At 36.2% G+C, this 20270-nt stretch overlaps 4 protein-coding genes across 5 annotated transcripts; 2 read left to right on the top strand and 2 right to left on the bottom strand.

Moving 5' to 3' along the window:
* Positions 1 to 2308: 2308 nt before the first annotated feature.
* Positions 2309 to 5468, bottom strand: LOC18046722 (CRS2-associated factor 1, mitochondrial). The gene is made up of 5 exons (XM_006445129.2): positions 4829 to 5468; positions 4148 to 4275; positions 3729 to 3954; positions 3481 to 3608; positions 2309 to 3107 (listed from the first exon to the last, which is right to left on the bottom strand). Exons 1-5 carry the CDS (start codon positions 5403 to 5405, stop codon positions 2895 to 2897), a joined length of 1272 nt encoding a protein of 423 aa, XP_006445192.1. The 5' UTR covers positions 5406 to 5468; the 3' UTR covers positions 2309 to 2894.
* Positions 5469 to 7067: 1599 nt separating this feature from the next.
* On the top strand, positions 7068 to 11013 carry LOC18049976 (subtilisin-like protease SBT4.14). Of its 2 annotated transcripts, none has more exons than XM_024189526.1 (11): positions 7068 to 7241; positions 7340 to 7434; positions 7544 to 7641; positions 7752 to 7895; positions 7991 to 8096; positions 8516 to 9029; positions 9160 to 9257; positions 9401 to 9625; positions 9774 to 9882; positions 9984 to 10197; positions 10302 to 11013. In XM_024189526.1, the coding sequence occupies exons 1-11, from the start codon at positions 7140 to 7142 to the stop codon at positions 10841 to 10843; spliced, it is 2247 nt and encodes a 748-aa protein (XP_024045294.1). In that variant the 5' UTR covers positions 7068 to 7139; the 3' UTR covers positions 10844 to 11013. The 2 variants fall into 2 exon arrangements, with proteins under 2 accessions (XP_024045294.1, XP_024045295.1); XM_024189527.1 differs by having other exon boundaries at positions 7131 to 7241; positions 7321 to 7434.
* Positions 11014 to 13283: 2270 nt separating this feature from the next.
* Positions 13284 to 16038, top strand: LOC112100175 (subtilisin-like protease SBT1.1). Its single transcript, XM_024188725.1, has 2 exons — positions 13284 to 13295; positions 13630 to 16038. Exon 2 carries the CDS (start codon positions 13635 to 13637, stop codon positions 15933 to 15935), a length of 2301 nt encoding a protein of 766 aa, XP_024044493.1. The 5' UTR covers positions 13284 to 13295; positions 13630 to 13634; the 3' UTR covers positions 15936 to 16038.
* Positions 16039 to 17030: 992 nt separating this feature from the next.
* Positions 17031 to 20031, bottom strand: LOC18049975 (peroxisome biogenesis protein 16). The gene is made up of 8 exons (XM_006445127.2): positions 19671 to 20031; positions 19185 to 19242; positions 18754 to 18970; positions 18336 to 18640; positions 17945 to 18213; positions 17743 to 17810; positions 17499 to 17560; positions 17031 to 17394 (listed from the first exon to the last, which is right to left on the bottom strand). The coding sequence occupies exons 1-8, from the start codon at positions 19737 to 19739 to the stop codon at positions 17333 to 17335; spliced, it is 1110 nt and encodes a 369-aa protein (XP_006445190.1). The 5' UTR covers positions 19740 to 20031; the 3' UTR covers positions 17031 to 17332.
* Between the last annotated feature and the right edge of the window lie 239 nt (positions 20032 to 20270).

Raw genomic sequence — 20270 nt, 5'->3', positions numbered from 1 at the left:
TTTATTTTTTGGAATAGTTGTTTCATTCGTGACAAATAGGTACTTGGAACAGTTACACAATGACTAAGTAGGTTTCTATCATTTATTTTTTTTTTATCATGATAATAATAATAATAATTATTATTATTATTAACAATATAACCTCTATAAATCACTATTCGATGAATTAATTATCTCATTTATATCATTTATTATTATTCTAACTTGGGATAATAGGCTAAATTATTAAGATAGTACTTTTTATGAAAAATCACTATGTAATTCTGTAATCCCATTTATATCATAAATTATAATTAAATATGATATTTTATTATATAAAATATTACTCTATTGTTACTTAATTTCTTCTTAAAATTTAAATCTAACTAGATCCTATCTCTAATTTTTCTTATGCATCTAAAAGTATGGGTTGAATTCTCAAATTGGAATAAAAAAATTTTGAAGTATTTTTTTATATTTCGAGTGCTTGATCCACTGATTCAGTTATCTGTGCATAGCAAGATCTAAAACTATCATATTATCCAGTTAACTTTGTACAATGAACTTATTTTTTTGGTCATTTTTATGTATATTTAACAGATAAATTTATATTCAATTGATTAGATTAATAAAATATAATGAATTTTTAGCATATTAAATATATGTTTATTGAATTACAAATACACTATAAATTAATAAATATTGAATCTATCAATTGTTTAATAATTCTTTAAAATAAAAGATTATAGTGGATAGTACAGAATGTTTCAGTCATTTAATGGAAATCTTATTTAATATAAGTAGACGAACGATACTGGTATCTGAAAAATTATAGAAAACTAGGGAGGCAAATGTTATTACCAATCAATTATTTATTTATTTATTTATTTTGGGTGTTAGATAGTGGGCAAATAGTTAATTTTTAATGCGGGAAAAGAGGCAAGAGTCATTTTATGTGGACGAGACTATAAGAGAGGTAAAAAAATCTTGTATGGGCGAGTGACTTGGCGTGGCGAGTCGTGGGACTGCGGTACCGTACCGGGACAACGTGCTGTGTTGGAGCTGCCAGCCAGCCTGCCAGAGCCCCACGAACTCTTTTCCGGTTTCTTTTTTAAATTTTTAATGAGCGAATGCCGAATGGGTTTATTTAATTTACGCACGTAATTGGTGAAAAAGGAGGGGACTTGAACACAGCAGACGTGAAAGCTTCGTTCATCCTGGGCTTTTAGTTCATTATATTTGTCGCAATCTGTTTGAATTTGGTTGCACGCTCATGTTCATTCATATTCAGATCGCACGAAAATAGACATCAAGCATGTCAAATCAGTCGGATCCACTCTTATGTTGGGATTTTTTGGCTGTTGGACCAAATCATCGTTTGTAGTAGGCCCATGGCAAAGCCGTACTGGGTGGGCGAATTCAGTTTTGGTTCGGGTTATTAGGATTTTGGTTTGAGTTATAATTCGGATTCAAACTATAAACCTGAACCGACCTCCATCCAAAAATGAATCAAGTAATTAACTACGTATCAAACAAATTTCTTGTAATCTCATTCACAAATTCACTAATTAACATAAAGAGTTCTATATTAACAATTAAAAAAATTAACTAACATTTAACAAAAGAAAATTTAAAAAATTAACTGATAATTAAAAATAAATAAATTATTAACAATTAACTAATGGGAGATTAGAAAAAGAAGAAGAAATATTTGGTAGCGGAGGACGAGAAGAAGAAGAAGATGTTTGGCAGCAGTGGAAGGAAAGAAGAAGAAGAAGAAAAAGACAAGAAGATGATATCGGCAGCGGCGGAAAAAAAGGAAAAGAAAGGGGTGGTTTGGTTGGGGGGAAGAAAGTGGATGAGTCAGAGGCGACATAAGTGCAGAAAAGTGTGTCCGGACGTTGTGATGCGTTAGGGTTAAAAAATGAGTTTTTAATTTTTTTAATATTTATTTGGTATAACTTATTTATTAGTTATAAATATTTATTTAATTTTTAAATTTTAAATAAACTATTTAACTTTTATAAGTAAAAACTTAAATTTTAGACTTTTAAAAATTAAAATTAAAATTTTTTAAATATTAAAATATTTAAAATATCATCTACTTATTTTTAATTTAATTTTATTCTTTTCATTATATAACTTTAAAAAAACTTATTTATTAAAATAATTTCATAAATTTTTACTGAAAACTCTTATTAACAACCAAATAATTAATTTTTTTTAGTAAAAATTTTATTTATAAAAATTCTAATAATAAAAACTCTATTTAAATAAACTCTACTTAAAAAATTATACCAAACAGAACCTTAGTTAACTCAATCGGGTTGACTATTCAGTTCGGATTAAACACAAACCAAAATACAATCCGGTTCTGAATTTTAAATTCAAACGAATTTTAAATTTCAACTCAGACCGATTCGAACTCGAAATATAAGTTCTATTCGATTCAAACCGATCCGGACGCCCACCCCTACCACAAGAGGTGACTAAGAGTTAATACAATTCCAATTTCTCCATAATGACCTAAGCTAGGCCAGGGCTCAGGGCACCCCAATGCACAAGCACAACCAAAGTCAAGCGTCCATCTTCGGTATCTCCACTGAAATATGAAAAATCTAAACATGCTCACGCTCCGCTGGGACCTGATCCACGCACTGACAGATACAGTCAGTGCAATTACATGCATAATAATTTATAAATATTCTATGCCCAAAAGAAAGAAAGAAAAGTTCTGAGCATCCCATCTTGAGGATCTCTCTGTACAGTAAATAGCCCGATAAGTTCATCTCATCAAATACATTAACCTATTAAGTATCTCGAACTAATTTTTCTTCCTTATGACGGAGAAGAAATAAATCTGTGTGGCTGAAGATCAGGCTGTATATAAAGGCCTTAGCGAATTAGATAACATGCTACTCATCATCCCCAGAGCAAAAGTCCTGTTGGCTGCTGCTGTCACCCATAACTTCCTCCTCTACACCACAAGCCGAATCATTCTCTGGATCATCAAATAATTCTCGATGAGTGAAGAATTGTCCATCATCCCCTGGGTGCTTGTAGTCTTTTCCCCTCCAAACCACAATCTGTTCCTTCTCAAATGTCACAAGGATGCAAGGAACGAGATCCTGAACCAAGACTACAAGTAGTTAGAAATTGACATAAAAAGTTGAGAGGGTGCTCTAACAAATCAGCATTACCAAATTCCATACTCTGCAACTATTTTAAAAAAGGGGGAGCGAGAATGATCTATCCTCACCAGATTTGTCAAGCAGAATTTAACCTATTAGAAATTGACATAATACTGTTTCAAGCAGAATTGTCAACAACGAACACAACAAGAAGTAGAAATTGCAATAATTACACAAGAGAACGACTAACAAGGAAATCCTCCAAAGGGTTCAAGGGTTGGTTCCCCCCGCCTCCCCCAAAAAAAAAAAGGAAGAGGAAAAAATAAGGAAACAACTTTAGCAGAGAATGTAAACAGAAATTCAAGTTTACCCGAAGTTTGCAGCCTATTTTCTTGTAATCACTTCTCTCAAGACCCTGGCAATCAATTCGTACCAACTCACTGACTAGAAAAGCATCTCTCACCATGGGTACAAGGCTGCCATAATAACCATTTTTGGCTGCAGTTGCAACTTGCAAATTAGTGCACAAAATAAAAATAAAAATAAAAATAATAGTAGTAGTAATTACTTAATTAAATGAGGGATTCTCAAAAAGAGAACAGGGAAAGATAGACATACCAAGCTTTGTTAAAACAGGAACAGCCAGTCTTCTCTTTCTCATTTCCTTGGTCTCCTCGATGCTTAGACCTTCAATTGTAGTTTTGATCAGCTTGGGATATACTGGCTCATGAGGTCTCCACAGCATCAATGGGATCACAGGCCTTTTCTTAGGGTTATAGTTCCTGCCCCTGTAAAGCACAAGTGTACCTCCGTGTCTAAAAATTATTTTTCCAAATGTTTTATCCTGCAACAATGTAGAAATTGTATGAAACATTTTTCCAGTCAAAATAGCATATCGAACAAATATACTGGCAATGGATAAAGCAAAACATGGTGCAGAACACACACACACACACACACACACACACGTTCTCTTTCCATTTAAAATGCCTAGAACTGAAGAAGGGATGTTTCAACATTAGAAAGAAACCAGGTACCTCAAGCTGGAAGCACACATTTTTCATGTCAACGGTGGGGACTCCTAGGCATTTAATCCTCACTGCCTCAGCATGTTTCCAATGATTATGAATATCATTCAGCATGTTATGCGTTAAACCATCTCTCCCTACACAACAACAAAGCACAACTAAGACCGTGGATATAATAACTGAAAAAGAGAGAATCTGCATGTTCTGTCCATTATAACCAACTCTAAAATGAGAAGTCTAACCAATTCTTAAAGTCTGGGCAAAAAGATACAATTTTGACCACTTGGCAAGGATAAATAACTGCAAAAAGTCCCACTAGCTCTTATAAAGATGAAGCATATGCAGTTCATACGCAACAGCCAAATAAGAAACTTATCTGAGAGAACTATTAAGTACTTTCTACAGCATCAAAGTTGTTTCAAAGCACTTCTATCAACACTTATCATAAGCCTCCACATCAAAAAGCAAGGAAATTGGATCTTACTTTCCTAAATCCATTTCAGAAAAACCAATAACAAATTGTTAATTTTAACCTTTATCATCCACTTAGAGTTCAAGACAGTAACATTTTAATCCAGTAAACGAATCATCAAATACCCAATGAATAAAATTAGCCTTCAAACTCAGCTGAGAGAGAGAGAGAGAGAGAGAGAGAGAGAGAGAGAGAGAGAGAGAGAAGAAAATGAATACCCAAATTGATTTGCCTCTTGGTCCGATTTCGGTGGCACTTCTCCACCAAAGCCTTCCTCTCAGCATTAGTTAAAGGCTCTCCCTGAATCCTTTCCCTCACAAGTATCCTCTTCTCTTCCAAATTCGGATCCTCCGCTCCCTCCTCCGCCGACTTCACCTTCGGGTCCGCAGCCGGAGCACAAACTCCGGTCCACTCGCGTTCCAGCCGGCCCGGCCCGAACGGAGAGTACTTGGGTTCCCGAAGCCCAATGGGCCTTACATTCTGGTTGGTCTCCGTGTAACTATATCGAAAATCGAACGGCAAATCGGTGTATTTCTTCTTCGGCGCATCAAGAGATGACGGTGGACGGTACTGGGGTTTCGACTTTTTCTTGAAATTTTTGTTAGGATTGAGGGTAGGGTTAGGGTTTTCGGGTTTTGGGGAGAGGGACGGCGGGGGTTTGAAGGAGTAGTGGTCGTAGAGTTTTGACGAATTGTTGGTGGTATTGGCAGCGGTGGCGGAGAGGCAGCACGTGAGGAGCGTGAATGGCTGTGACCGTAGAGATGGTTTTTGGCGGGAGAAGCGGTTGAAGATCATTGAGTTCGGGGTTTAAGCTTCTGAAGGAGAAAAGAGTTGGAGAAAAGATGGGGGTTTTGTAAATTAGATGTGATGGGGGTGGCATTTCAGTATTTAGCTCTTTACATATACGGAATCTCATTTTTGCCCTTTTGTTTCACAACCCAGCGTGCGCCCATGACCCATTATTAAGTGTTGTATTGTATCGGATTCGGACCACTCATTACTGAATTTTTACTCAATTTTTTTAAAGATTCATTTACATAGTCTTATTATTATTCATAATAATCAACGCTTCTCCTGAGATTTCTTCAATTGATATGATGATGATGAGAGGAAAAGCCAACACGGGGAGTCTTCTGAAAGCAAAAACGGGAGTTTTTGGAGTTAAAAGATTTATTCCAAATCGATGTGTTTTCAGCAAAGCCAACCCAAAAAAAAAAAAAAGAAACAAATTATTTCCATTGATTGCAAAATAAAAGAACTATTATGAGATAGCTGTTATTTAGTTGCGCAATAATATAACTTATATCACCTCCTCCTCAACAATGATTCCAATACATATATAACTTAAATGTAGATTTGTGTTGATGTAAATTATATTATTATATAACTTAAGCAACGTACTTATGAAAAATAAACAAAAACATTATATATATAATTTTTGCCGTAGTTTAGACATCTTTATTTTTTTTTCATTTAAACACGCTTTTAAATCTTCAGATTTAATAGAGTTGATTTTTTATTTTATATTAAAATCAATTTTTGTTGTACGGTTTACTTTCCCAAATCATAACATTTTCTAAAACAGATGAATTATACAACATAGGCCCTTATAAGAGACCCAAAAACTTAAATTTTTTGTCAAATCTTGCCTTAGGGTTTTATTATACTCGACCCTGTTCCTTATAAAATTCTAATTGCAAGCCGTAATAATGTAGTTGAAATATGGACAATTATTCATCAAGCTGTAAGGGAAAGAATGAAGAATACGAAAATAATAATAATTACAAATTATGCATTTGTGAAAATATAGCTTTTTTTTTCTTTTTTCTTTTTTAGTTCAGGTTTTAGCTTTTTTACCTTATTTTACTAGATAAGCAAAGTCAGTTGAGTTAAATAACTCTCTTTAATTAGAAATAGAAACCTGTTTCCGACAGTGAAAGATTGACTTGCTTGAATTGTAATGAAAGGTAAACGGGATCTTGATGTAATTCACCCTTTGTCTTCAAGCAACTCCTCCCGACCTCTAAATCTTATAAAAATCTTTTGGGATTCTTACAAATACTATCTTGTAAAAAACCAATAAATGGAATTTTTTTTTCCAAATTAATTAAACCACAGAATTTGCATATTCGTTTATGGCTAAGATAGCCAACAATATTATGGGGGCAATCCCAATAACATGTAAAAATATTAAATCGAGGTACCCTTTCTACGACAGTTCTCAACAACTTTTCCTCTATTTTTTTTTTTATCACGTAGACGAGAGCACAAGTGAAGAAAGAAATTTTTTATCTTTCTTTTAAGGTTTCCCACCTGATCAAAATTAGACCTCAGCTTGCTAGCAATAATATACATATATGATATGATCTAACCCCCGAAGAAGTACAACTTACGTCTGTCCTTTGTTCTCATCCAATAGTCGCTCTAATTTGTTGTTGTTATCAAATTCAAAACACCTATTTATTACCGCACCATATAGATAGAGTATGTGATAAATATACCCAAACAGAGTTCCCAAGTTAAGCTAACATGGCAAAACTGATGATGAAATGTTTATGTTACTTTTCTTATCAGCTTCTTCTAATTCTAATCCTGACCGCTCCCCTTGATGCCACCGAAGAAAATCAAAAGGTATTAACTCCTTTTCTACTTATAATAACAATTATCTCGGTTCTATTTGAACTTTTGCTATCACGTCAGTGATATATAGTGAGAACTTAAATGAACAGAATTTTTATGTGGCTTACTTGGGAGATCAACCGGTGGACGAAGATTTAGCGGTACAAACACACATACAGATTCTGGCATCTGTGAAGGGCGGCAGGTGATTTCGTGACTCCGATCATCCTTCTAGTCTGTACTTGCATAGATGATAGATGATGATCAAGTTTTTGATTTTTGACCACTTGGGTTTACATACGTTGATTAATCAGTTATCATGATGCCAAGGAGTCGATAGTCTATAGCTATACAGAGAGTTTCAATGCATTTGCAGCAAAGCTGTCTAATGATGAAGCTCAAAAGTTGCAGCGTGAGTCCTGTCTAATTTCTGTTCTATATATATATCATCAGTTCCTGTCTTGGATTGAAACTAATTAATTTGAAGCTTCTAAAGCCAGCTACTGTGTTATAAATGTTTAGGCATGGATAGAGTTCTTTCTGTGTTTCCAAATCGGTACCACCAGCTACACACAACCAGGTCATGGGATTTTATCGGGCTTCCTCAAACAGCCAGAAGAAATCTTAAAATAGAAAGTGATATCGTTGTCGGTCTCATGGATACAGGTTCAAAGATTTTTTTTTTTCATTTTTTTAAAATTTTTTTGCCATTTTTTTATTTTCTTGCACGACAATACTCTGCACTGCATGGTGATGTCCAGGGATCACTCCAGAATCAGAGAGCTTTAAGGACAGTGGCTTTGGTCCTCCACCTGCAAAGTGGAAAGGAAAATGTGACCACTTTGCTAATTTCTCAGGATGCAACAAGTAATTAAATAGTCTTATTTATTCGTTCTTAACAAGAACTTTCGTTTCTATCTGTAAACATACGTATCCTTTTTACAAGAGAAACAACCTTTTCAAAAGCTATTGTCTAATTCGATCTACGGAAATTCTTGTTGTCAAGTAATCTTCTTTGGTTAAACAACTGCTTTTCTTGAAAATCAAACCATCCAGCATTTTAAACATACTTGTTTTCCAATCAATTAATTAAGATACATATACACTGTATTATTATTTTATTATTATTAGTAGTAGTCGTAGCAGCAGTAGTAGTTTCATTATCTATTAATTTACAAGTTCGTACTTCTATATTATATTTTATTACATTATATATGTGAATTGCAACATCCGATCAAGCATGTTTGTGTTCGATCATCTAAATTGCGCTATTTGGGTAATTACAGCAAGCTTATAGGGGCAAGATACTTCAAGCTCGATGGTAACCCCGACCCTTGGGACATCTTATCGCCGATAGATGTTGACGGCCACGGGACTCACACGTCATCAACTCTAGCAGGCAACGTAGTTGCAAATGCAAGTCTTTATGGACTAGCCTGGGGGGCTGCACGCGGTGCAGTTCCAAATGCTAGGGTGGCTGCATACAAAGTCTGTTGGGTCAGCTCAGGTTGCTCGGATATGGACATACTTGCTGCATTTGATGCGGCTATTCATGACGGTGTGAACGTTATATCAATCTCTATTGGTGGGGCGACTGAGGATTATGCATCGGATACTATATCAGTCGGTGCATTTCATGCCTTGAAGAAGGGGATTGTTACTGTTGCTTCAGCCGGTAACGATGGACCCAAGTGGGGTACTGTATCTAACCATGCACCGTGGCTTGTGACAGTAGCAGCTAGTGGCATTGATAGGCAGTTCAAGAGCAAAGTTAAGACAGGCAATGGAAGAAGCGTCTCAGTGAGTATTGTAGTACAATTTTCATATATATGCTGCAGAAAAATCATAATAGTTCTTTTAAAGGATCAAGATCGTTCCAGGTCTGAGCCTTTCCTACCGAAATTCAGATAATGCTGTTCACGTTTTTCAGGGGGTTGGAGTCAACACATTTGATCCAAAGGAGAAATTTTACCCACTTGTTAGTGGGGCTGATGTTGCCAAGAACTCTGAAAGCCGGGATAGTGCAAGGTAGTAATTTGATCATCCGAGTTATTTTAATTGTTATATATATATAACAATTGTTATATATATATATATAGAGTCTCGATGGGAAAGAAAAAGAGAAAGAAAACAAAAAATGATTAGGAATATCTATCCATAATTAATTGCAGATTCTGTTTTGATGACTCATTGGACCCTAAAAAGGTGAAGGGAAAACTTGTTTACTGCAAGCTAGGAACATGGGGTGCTGATTCTGTTATTAAAGGAATTGGAGGGGTTGGCATTATAGTTGGAAGTGAGCAGTTTCTAGATGTTGCCCAGATCTATATGGCACCGGGAACCATGGTTAATGTCACTGATGGTGATAACATTACTGATTATATTCATTCTACAAGGTAAAATATCAAATTATCTGTTCTGTCCAGTGACAGCCCCTGCAGGCATATGTTGCTAGCTTGAAATTATAGCTTTGATATGTTCAGAATTTTTCAAATGTTTGATAATTGGTCTGAATGAATATTCAACTTACTTGTATGAATGCAGATCACCATCGGCAGTGATATACAAATCCCAGGAAGTCAAAGTCCGTGCTCCATTTATAGCTTCTTTTTCTTCTCGGGGCCCAAATCCAGGGTCAAAACACCTTCTTAAGGTATAAATCTACAGTTTCATCCTTAAATCTTTTCTCTTTTTGGCTGCTCCTAGTAATAAGGCCCGGTACTGACTGTTTCTTTTTGTATTGTGCATTATCAGCCTGATATTGCAGCACCAGGCATTGATATTTTGGCATCTTACACTCTAATGAAGTCACTTACTGGGTTGAAAGGTGACACCCAATATTCAAAATTTACTCTCATGTCCGGAACTTCCATGGCTTGCCCTCATATTGCTGGTGTAGTTGCCTATGTTAAGTCATTCCATCCAAGTTGGTCTCCGGCCGCAATCAAATCAGCCATCATGACCACAGGTAAAACATAATCTAAGTTTCTCAATTCCTCTTGATAAAGGCATCTCTGGACTTGTTATTTTCACTTTGGTCATTGGCTTATTTTTCTATGGATCTTTATCCAGCAAAACCAATGAGCCAGAGGGTTAACAATGAGGCTGAATTTGCCTATGGCGCCGGCCAAGTGAACCCACAGAAAGCAGTGAGCCCTGGCTTAGTTTACGACATGGATGACATGAGTTACATCCAATTCCTATGCCACGAGGGTTATAACGGATCATCTCTAGCTGTTTTAGTCGGTTCAAAATCCATAAATTGCACCTCATTGATTCCTGGAGTCGGCTATGATGCTCTTAACTATCCTACAATGCAAGTAAGCTTGAAAAGCAATGGAGAGCTAACCACAGCCATTTTCCGAAGGAGAGTCACCAATGTTGGCCCTCGTCTATCAATCTACAACGCCACAATTAAAGCTCCAAAAGGAGTGAATATCACTGTTAAGCCAATGAGTCTCTCCTTCTCGAGAACCTCGCATAAACGGAGCTTCTCAGTCGTGGTGAAGGCAAAACCAATGTCAAGTACACAAGTGCTGTCAGGTTCGCTTGAATGGAAAAGCCCTCGTCACGTTGTTAGGAGTCCTATTGTCATTTACAGGCCACAAGACTGATTAATTCATTCATATCAAAGAGTTTAAAAGATATGAAAATTTAATTCAACAGAAAGATGCTATCGCCAAACTGTACCACTTTCTGAATTTATTTGTGCCTGTGCAACGTCGCCACAGTCACCCATTATCAATAACAAACAAATGAATAAAGTTCCCCAATGAGAAAAAGATTGAAGGTGAAATAGTCTAATTAGTTCCTTTCAAATGAAGTAAAAAAAAAAATAGTCTAATTAGTTTTGTCCTGTAAAGGCACTAAAGTTTCATACGTCTGGCAAAATGATGGGTCAATATAATGAGAAAATATCTAGGCTTGCTCATCAAAGGAGTCAGCGTCGATAGGATAAATCAATAAGAAAAATCTCCACTGCAACAAGATAAAACAAGGTTCAACACAATAAAAAGCACAAGAGAGTGAGTGTAATTTTGAAAATCAAAAGTAAACTCTTAGCAAGATGGTGAATCTTTATTTTCTTTTTGTATGAACATGATTATTATACCAGCACTTTCATGAAAGTTGTAGTTGCCTAATCAAGTTTCATCCACAAGGAGTCCACTGATTATAAAAGCCGTCTGACGTCTGTTTTGAGAGTTTCAGTGCAACTATAATCGATACCCACCAAGATAAAACTGGGAAACAGAAATCTCCACATCCTAAGCAAATTGAAGGCTCTTTTGTGCTGCAATTGCCTGCATGCCATCTGGATTACAAACTCTGTTGCATTTCTTTGACATTTGTTGTGACGGGTCCACGCTTCTTATCTCTCTAATCATGATCCTCACTTTCAACCGGTCAAAATATGTGATGCACGATGTTCGACTTGAAACCTTTCACATTAGAATCCATATCGAAAGACTCAATGCAGTGTTGTCCGGTGCACCATACATCACTCCCCCCCTCACTCCTCGAAGTTTTTGTTCATGTCCTTAACTCATGATAAATTATGAAAACTTGGGGCGTCAACAAAATAGAAAAAAGCCATATTCTAGTGGTTAGAATTTAACCATTTAATCCTCGCAATTATGAGATCATGAGTTCGAGCCCCCACAATATATTGTGGAGGTTTAATTTCTTTCCTCAATTTGAGTGAAGAAACTTTTTTTCCTTTCGAAAAATTTGAGTTGTGCTATGTAAGATTTGTAAAATGAGTTGTAACAGTTATAATCTGAGTAATAATCTTACGTAATTCAAAAAAAAAACACTAGAGGTTTTCAACTGAGAATAAACAGCACTGCGTTATTGATAGAGCCATCAGTACTTCCTTTTTTTATAGCAGCCAATCTCCGCTAATTACCCTGTGTGGCAAGAATCTGACAATTTAAGCCCTTCTCATATATATTACTGACCATCACATGATCTCTTACATAGCTTGCATTTTTTTAATAAATAAATAAATAAATTCCTATCAGCAATCATGCTCCATGCCATGCCCCAGAAGTCACACTAAGCGTTGTCCCCTGCCTTTCACGCTCCACATTTGACTTTGTGGGAAGAATAGCTCTAAATGCTCGCTAGAAATAAAAATAAGAGCAAAGAGAGAGATGATGGTTTTATTCATTTATGCTTTATATTGCTCATGCGCATGTTGCTCTACTTCACTCACTCTGTTGGCTCCTTGCAGGCTTTAACCAGCTACATGCCTTAAAATGAACTCATCATCTCATCCCATGGATAATTTTATTCTCATCAACTGAGCTTTATTATCTGCGCACTCTTATAATGGTCCCTGAACGAAATTGAATATCATTTTGCCAACATACTCTAATTCCCTTCAAGAGAAAGCTAAACAAAAAGAGAGAAAGTTCATTAAATTTTCATACAAAAGCACTCAATGATGTCGATAAGGATCATTATTCCTCCTCTGCCACATGCCCACTCCCCACCCCAGGTAAAAAGAGTTAGCTTGCATAGCTGGACTTCATTAGAATAGCATACTCTTACAAGATGATCAAAATTGTGTGTATTTATCCTGATGATCACAAATGCAGAGTAAAGCTACAAAGAATGTCTACATTTATTGAGAAGCAATAGAGAAGTTCCTTAGTTAGGAAAATCATTAATTTTGAACTTGGATTTTTGCATGTCAATATTTGATATAACACAGCTAAGACAATATTCATTTAACAGCACTTATGCATTATTTATCAAAATCTTCTAAATCGGGGTCCTTACTCAAATTTATAGTCTTTATGGGCATTTGCTCTCTCACATCACAAATTTTGTGTCTCTAGCGATTAGTAGCGGAGGTCTGGGGCAGCTTTTTGCTTACGCTTTAAGGCAAAGAAAGGTGTGCACGTTAACAGAAAAAAGGAACATGACAACATTACTTTTATTGTAATGACTACTAGACTAGTGATTCGCTGTACTTTGGCCTATATAATATCCTCTTCAAGTGCTCATTGATTGTGTTAAACTTGCAAATTCTCATTTTCTTTTCTTGAGGCAAGGAGAGAGGTAAAAATGTCTCTCATGTTTTCCGAATTTTTCATGCATTGTGCACATAGTTGAGCATTCCACATGTTGTATCGCTAATATGTCTGTATATTTTTGGTGTCTCACATTGGATATTAGGACCTAAAGAGATGTTTTTAGTTGAATCAACTAGTACTCTATGCATAAGTTCCACATTCATTTTTTTCCCCAATTAATTTGAACCAAATATTATCTAACAGGTGCATTGATAGTAAAAAAATTTCAAGTTCATGTTCTAAATCAAGCATTTTGTTCTTCCATTTACTTATCTGTTTCAAATATAAATTGTTGATGTCAATTGATTTTATTTCTGCAGCCATCATGGTCTTTAGGACATTTTTGCTTTTGCTAGTCCTCACGGCTACCACATCAATTGCTTCAATAGGAAAACAGACAACATATGTAATTCACATGGACAAGTCCAAGATAGCAGCAAATCATTCTCCAGGCAGTGTCAGACAATTTTATGAAGCGGTGATAGATTCAATCAACAAATTCTCATCCCAGCAGGAGGATCAAGAACAAGAAACAACACCTCCTCAGATTCTTTATGCTTATGAAAATGCCATTTCTGGTTTTTCTGCAAAGCTCTCAACAAAACAACTCAAATCACTAGAAACAGTTGACGGTTTTCTCTCTGCCACTCCTGATGAACTTCTAACTCTCCACACAACATATTCCCCACATTTTCTTGGCCTAGAAAGTGGCATCGGACTCTGGGATGCTACAAACTTGGCAAAAGATGTGATAGTTGGTGTTATTGACACTGGGATATGGCCAGAACACATCGCTTTCCAAGATACAGGCATGCCTCCAGTACCCTCTAGATGGAAGGGCGGATGCGAGGAAGGTACAAAGTTCTCTCAATCAAATTGTAACAACAAGCTCATTGGTGCAAGAGCCTTCTTCAAAGGCTATGAATCTGTTGTTGGAAGAATCAATGAAACAGTGGATTATCGATCTCCAAGAGATGCGCAAGGCCATGGTACACACACTGCATCAACTGCAGCTGGTAATATTGTAGCAAATGCGAACCTTTTTGGCTTAGCGAGAGGCAAAGCAGCTGGAATGAGGTACACATCAAGAATTGCAGCATATAAAGCTTGCTGGTCATTAGGTTGTTCTAGCTCTGATATACTTGCTGCAATTGATAAAGCTGTCGCTGATGGAGTTGATGTGCTGTCACTCTCTCTAGGAGGCAGCTCCAGGCCTTATTACAGAGACACTGTAGCAATAGCCTCATTTGGGGCAACCCAAAGTGGGGTTTTTGTTTCATGTTCAGCAGGCAATTCAGGGCCATCTATTTCAACTGTTGATAATACGGCACCATGGATTATGACTGTGGCAGCAAGCTACACTGATCGAAGCTTTCCAGCAATTGTAAAACTAGGGAATGGACATTCTTTCGAAGGGTCATCTTTATATTCTGGCAAGGGATCAAAGCAGCTGCCCCTTGTCTTTGGAAAAACTGCAGGCGTCTCAGGAGCTGAGTATTGTATCAACGGCTCTCTCAATAGAAAGTTAGTAAAGGGGAAGATTGTGATCTGCCAGAGAGGACTTAATAGCCGAACCGGAAAGGGAGAGCAAGTGAAATTAGCTGGAGGAGCAGGAATGTTACTGCTGAACTCAGATAAAGAAGGTGAAGAACTTATTGCTGATGCCCATGTTTTGCCAGCTGCTACACTAGGAGCCTCAGCAGGTAAAGCCGTCAAAAAATATGTGAACTCAACAAAAAGGCCAACGGCTTCCATTGTTTTCAAAGGAACAGTTTTTGGTAATCCTGCACCTGTGATAGCGTCATTTTCATCAAGAGGGCCGAGTTTAGTTGGACATGATGTGATCAAACCAGATGTGACTGCACCCGGGGTGAATATTTTGGCTGCTTGGCCAGCAACGACTAGCCCAAGTATGCTCAAAAGTGACGATAGAAGAGTTCTATTCAATATAATTTCAGGCACTTCAATGTCTTGCCCTCATGTTAGTGGCCTAGCAGCACTTCTTAAATCAGTCCATGAAGATTGGTCAACAGCTGCAATCAAATCAGCCCTAATGACAACGGCATACACTCTAAACAACAGAAACTCTCCAATTGCCGACGTGGGTGGTTCTAGCGACACTCCATTGGCTACGGCTTTCGCGTTTGGTTCAGGCCATGTTGATCCAGAAAGTGCATCTGATCCTGGGCTAATTTACGATATAGCCACGGAAGATTATCTAGACTATTTGTGCAGCCTAAATTATACCTCCTTACAGCTAGCATTATTTGCCGGGGGGAATTTTACTTGCCCTAATCCTTCAGCGTTTCACCCTGGCAAACTAAACTACCCTTCTTTTGCAGTAAATTTCAAAGGCAACGTAAAAAATATGAGTTTAGAATATGAGAGGAGTGTGACTAATGTGGGAACCAGTTATTGTACTTATGCAGTGAAAGTGGAGGAGCCCAATGGAGTTTTGGTCACGATAACGCCTCCCATTTTAAGTTTTCAGAAGATTGGCGAGATATTGAGTTACAAGGTGACTTTTGTTTCACTGCGAGGAGCATCAAATGAATCCTTTGGTTCTTTAACTTGGGTTTCCGGGAAATATGCAGTTAAAAGCCCCATAGCCGTAACTTGGCAGTAGATTTCTTCAGGGCTGTAGCAGCTTTTGTCTTCTGGGAATAATGTATCAAAGAAATCAAAAGTGCTTAATTTGAGGAGTCAAAACCAACCAAAATGATTCCAAATTCTCAAGAGTCAAGACCAACCCTAATGATTCCAAATTCAAGTTCAATGTAACTATTAAAAATTTGGAATGCTTAAAAATAATCATAGCAAATCAAGATTTAATTGTAACTTTATTCAGACAGAATAAAGATTAAAAAAGGCAACTGTCAGCGGGATGGGGTGACGAGATCATCGTATGATATGTATCAGTTGCCGTATTATTACTTGAAGGAGCTTTCTTTGATTCTTAGCCGAATAAATTAAAAGAGGATGGGCTTTCTTAAAAAAAATGTAATCATATTTTACTTTTACAAATAAAACAATTATGAAAAGGAATAAGATAATATTTTCAAATGAAATTTTCTCTGAACTTATCATACTTTTCATTTAAATATCGTTTTCGTACATAAATTATTATTATTATTATTGCCAAATAATTTTATTAGATGCTCTCTAATATAATTCATTGGTTGGATTATTTAATTCAACCAAATGCAATTGAACGAATATTTAAGTTTTTATATTTAGAATACATGTTTTATAAACTTATATTTAAGGTGCATTTGAGATTAAAATTGGACAACTATATCTTAAAAGGTACAATACTAAAATATTTAATAAATATTAATTGTTGTAATTTAAAAATTATGTTAATATGATTTTTAATTAAATAATAAAAAATTTATTATATCATTAATAATTTTATTAAAATTATTATTTATAATTTATATTTACTACATATTATTAATTTTTATTTTATAATTATAATTTTTTTTCCACAACAACTATAACTTAAAAGGTACAACACCTCAATTCTAAACAGAACCCAAGTACATACTCATAAATAGAATATAGGTTTCAAAAACATCGTCGCTTTCACTTTCATTATGTGATAACATCAATTGGAAAACAATACCAGTCGAGCTCGGTTTTTCTGATTGAACAAGATAGCGTAAGCATCTGATTCTGGCGGTCAAAAAACTTTGAACTAGTTTTCTTAAATAGGGGGAAATTACAAGCAGAATATAAACTGTATTAAAGACCTCAACGAGACAACTGTAAAATCATCTCATTCTGATTTACATTTGTTTAACAAGTATTTTCTGAATATTGATGAAATTTTTCTTGTATTTCTTATTTATCAGATGCACAGTATTTAAGACTGATACACATACAGCCTTTTGACATCATATCTGTATCCGGTGCAAAGAATATTGAAATAACAAAATTTCAAATAAGTATTCCACAATCTTTAAGACCACCTTTGCCTAAAAAGAGTAGAGCTATCAAGAGTAAGTTTTCATCACCATCATTTTATGATCCTGACATGTAAGTGTATCGCGTCTGGGCACCAACTAAAAGCTCTATGATTTTTTCTGCACATTCAAAGAGATTATATCAATGTTACTAGGAAACTAATTTGTTTACCAGATAAAAGCTTGTAAGCTGGAAATGAGTCAGAACTAAAAGTCAAACCAACCTGCTAAAAACCCAATTATAGGTACGGGTTCCAACTGTTTTCCAGTGCTTTCAAGCCTTTGCCTGAAATAAATAGCGTCGTGTTATTTCTTAGAAAGTCAACAGACTAAAATAGGATTCATGGCTGCACAAACAGTTTTGAGGGTATATCTAGAGCTTGTCCAAAAAGAACTTCTGCAGTGTCCGATCTCTTCTATCTAAAGAAAACAGAACTAAACTATGTAATTTCTGAAATATCTACATACCTGGTGTACTTGCTAAAGAATGGGTCTCTCATGAGGTAAAGTGCCCACAGAAGTTTCCTTCTTTTCAACTGAATCAAACACTAAATATGTTTTAGCATGCAAAAATAAAAGTTTCCAAATATTAAAGTGCCAGGATTCACAGCAAGAATTAATGAACCAGGTGTGAAAAACATATCTGAGTAATTATCAGAGGAACTCTAACCTCATCCTTTTCGGATGTGGATAGATGAAACGTTTGTTCTTTTCCATCATGCCTTGACCTAGTAGCTAATGATAGAAAGCCTAACCCCGTAAAATCCACAGCCAAGGAAAGAAACCAGGGAATCCATGATCGAATTCCATATTTTCTGATAAACAATACATAAATAAGGGGTCTTGTGATAAAGAGCACTTCTCCCATAAGAAATAAAGCTCCAATAGCGCCCTTTGCAGACAATAGTTTCAAAAGGGTTGGCCTCTCAACCATCGGAGCTGTTAAAAACAAAACAATGCCAAGTATTAGTGGAATAAACAATGCCAGGTCTTCGTGGAGTTATCTCGTGAATTGTAATGAGTTGTCATATGCCATTATGAAATCTTAAGCAGCTGATTACCAGGAAGCTCCATTAGTGCTTGCTGATGCTGAATCCTCTGCAACCACACTGGCTCAGAAACCATCCTAGCATTTTCTCCAAATCTGTTCAAAGCAGATAATGCCCTTCCTTCTAGATTCCAAGAGTTGTGTCCATAATTATTTTGCAAGTAACCATGCCTCTGATTCCCTTCAGGCTTTGGACAGCCTCTAATGTTAAGCTGAGAATTGGAATCATCTGAAGGCATTTCAATATTCAATGTCTCCCCTCCATGCAGAAGCATCTTGTATCCACTGTTCTGGAACAGAGCTAACCTGACTAATACCCTGAGTTACAATGAATACCCAATTGTAAGGCAATAAACAGATGCCAATGAATGTTTATTACCTAATAAAAGAAGATAAAGAGTCACAAGCACTAGATTACCAATATTGCTTACTTGGTGGCTTCAGTAATAGCAATGAAATTCCATTTTTTCTTATCACCATAGTAATGTTGTGCTACAACTTCAACCAATGTTTCCAAGTCCTTCAGAGCAGAAATACACAATGAATAAGGGAATGAATGAGGCTCTGAGGAAACTGAACCCTTTTGACTTGGAGTCGTTTCGATTATATGTTCGTTGATAGCAGTGATTATACCCAAGAAAGTAGTAACTGCAAAAGATTAACAAATTTTCACACGAGTAAAAGAGCGATGACCCAAAAAAGGGAAAAAGTGTTAATAGTTGTTTGGTTGGCAAGAAATCTAGGAAATCAATCTAATGCTTTCCGTTGAGAGAGAGAGATAGCTAAAACTCTAAAAGAAGAAAGAAAGCCCTATGTTCTACCCAGCTAGAAGTAAACAAATGTTACCAAAGTTTCACAAAACCTGCTTCTGGTCCTATCTCTGACTCAGAAAACCGTTCTGGAAGAAGCCATGTCAATCCCTGTACAATAATTCCAATAAAGAATTTAAGTGAGTCATTGGTACATCCAAGCATAATGAAAACAGTGAAGCAAGACCCATTTAGCAAATTCTCTCGAATCCAGGTCACTAATAATTCCACTACACAATCAACAAAACAACAATTAAAGCGATAGAAATAGTCAATAAAAGCAACAATTACTAAGTAGAAACATACACATTGATTAAGTGATAACATCAAAGCAAGCAACAGCAATAGTAGCAGCAAATTCATTATTGTCAATAACAATTGAAGAAATAAAGCTAAAGTTCAATTTAGAAATTCACCAATATTTAGTTTGCTTTAAACCGCGCAAAAAGTACAAGTTCTTAATGAAGAAACAGCACAATCTTACACATAATTGATGAATGAATAGATTAAAAAGAAAAAAAGAGAAAAAAAAAACTTACATTGGCAAGAGACTCTAAGGAGTGAACATAGTCTCTATTTCTTCTTACCCATCTCTTGTAAGCATCCATAGCTTCACAAACTCTATGAAGACAAAGAAAAAGACTCGGCTTTCGAAAGCGCCGAGTCCAAACCCAAACTCTTAACTTAGTGAACCTTAAATCCTTGGTGGTTTTGGACCAGACCCAGATGACCAAATACAAATTAATCTAGCCCTAATTTGGATTTGATTTTGTCGTTTACAAAAGCTCCAATGAAATGACGAGATACACGGAAACAGGGGAGAGAGAGAGAGAGGGACAAACAGAGAGGAGAGAGTGTGAGTGTATGATGAGGTGCTCTTAATTTACCTTCGGCTAAAAACGGATAATCAAATCGGAACCGTTGAATGGGCCGAAAGCTTAGTTATCTCTGACCATTAATGAGCTTGGAGATCAAATGGTGCATGATATCCACGTGGATGGTTTCGATCTTGTCCTATGTTTGTTGTGAAGTTTTATAAAAATACTGAAATCTAGCTTTGTAGTCGTGGGGCGTGGGCTCGTGGCCGCTGGCCACCCCCATCACTTAACAAACCCCATATGAAAGGACGGAAAATGAAC

Source organism: Citrus clementina, unplaced genomic scaffold, assembly GCF_000493195.1.
Source record: "Citrus clementina cultivar Clemenules unplaced genomic scaffold, Citrus_clementina_v1.0 scaffold_3, whole genome shotgun sequence".
NCBI classification, from domain to species: domain Eukaryota; kingdom Viridiplantae; phylum Streptophyta; class Magnoliopsida; order Sapindales; family Rutaceae; genus Citrus; species Citrus x clementina.
This window is presented reverse-complemented; position numbering and strand designations above follow the sequence as displayed.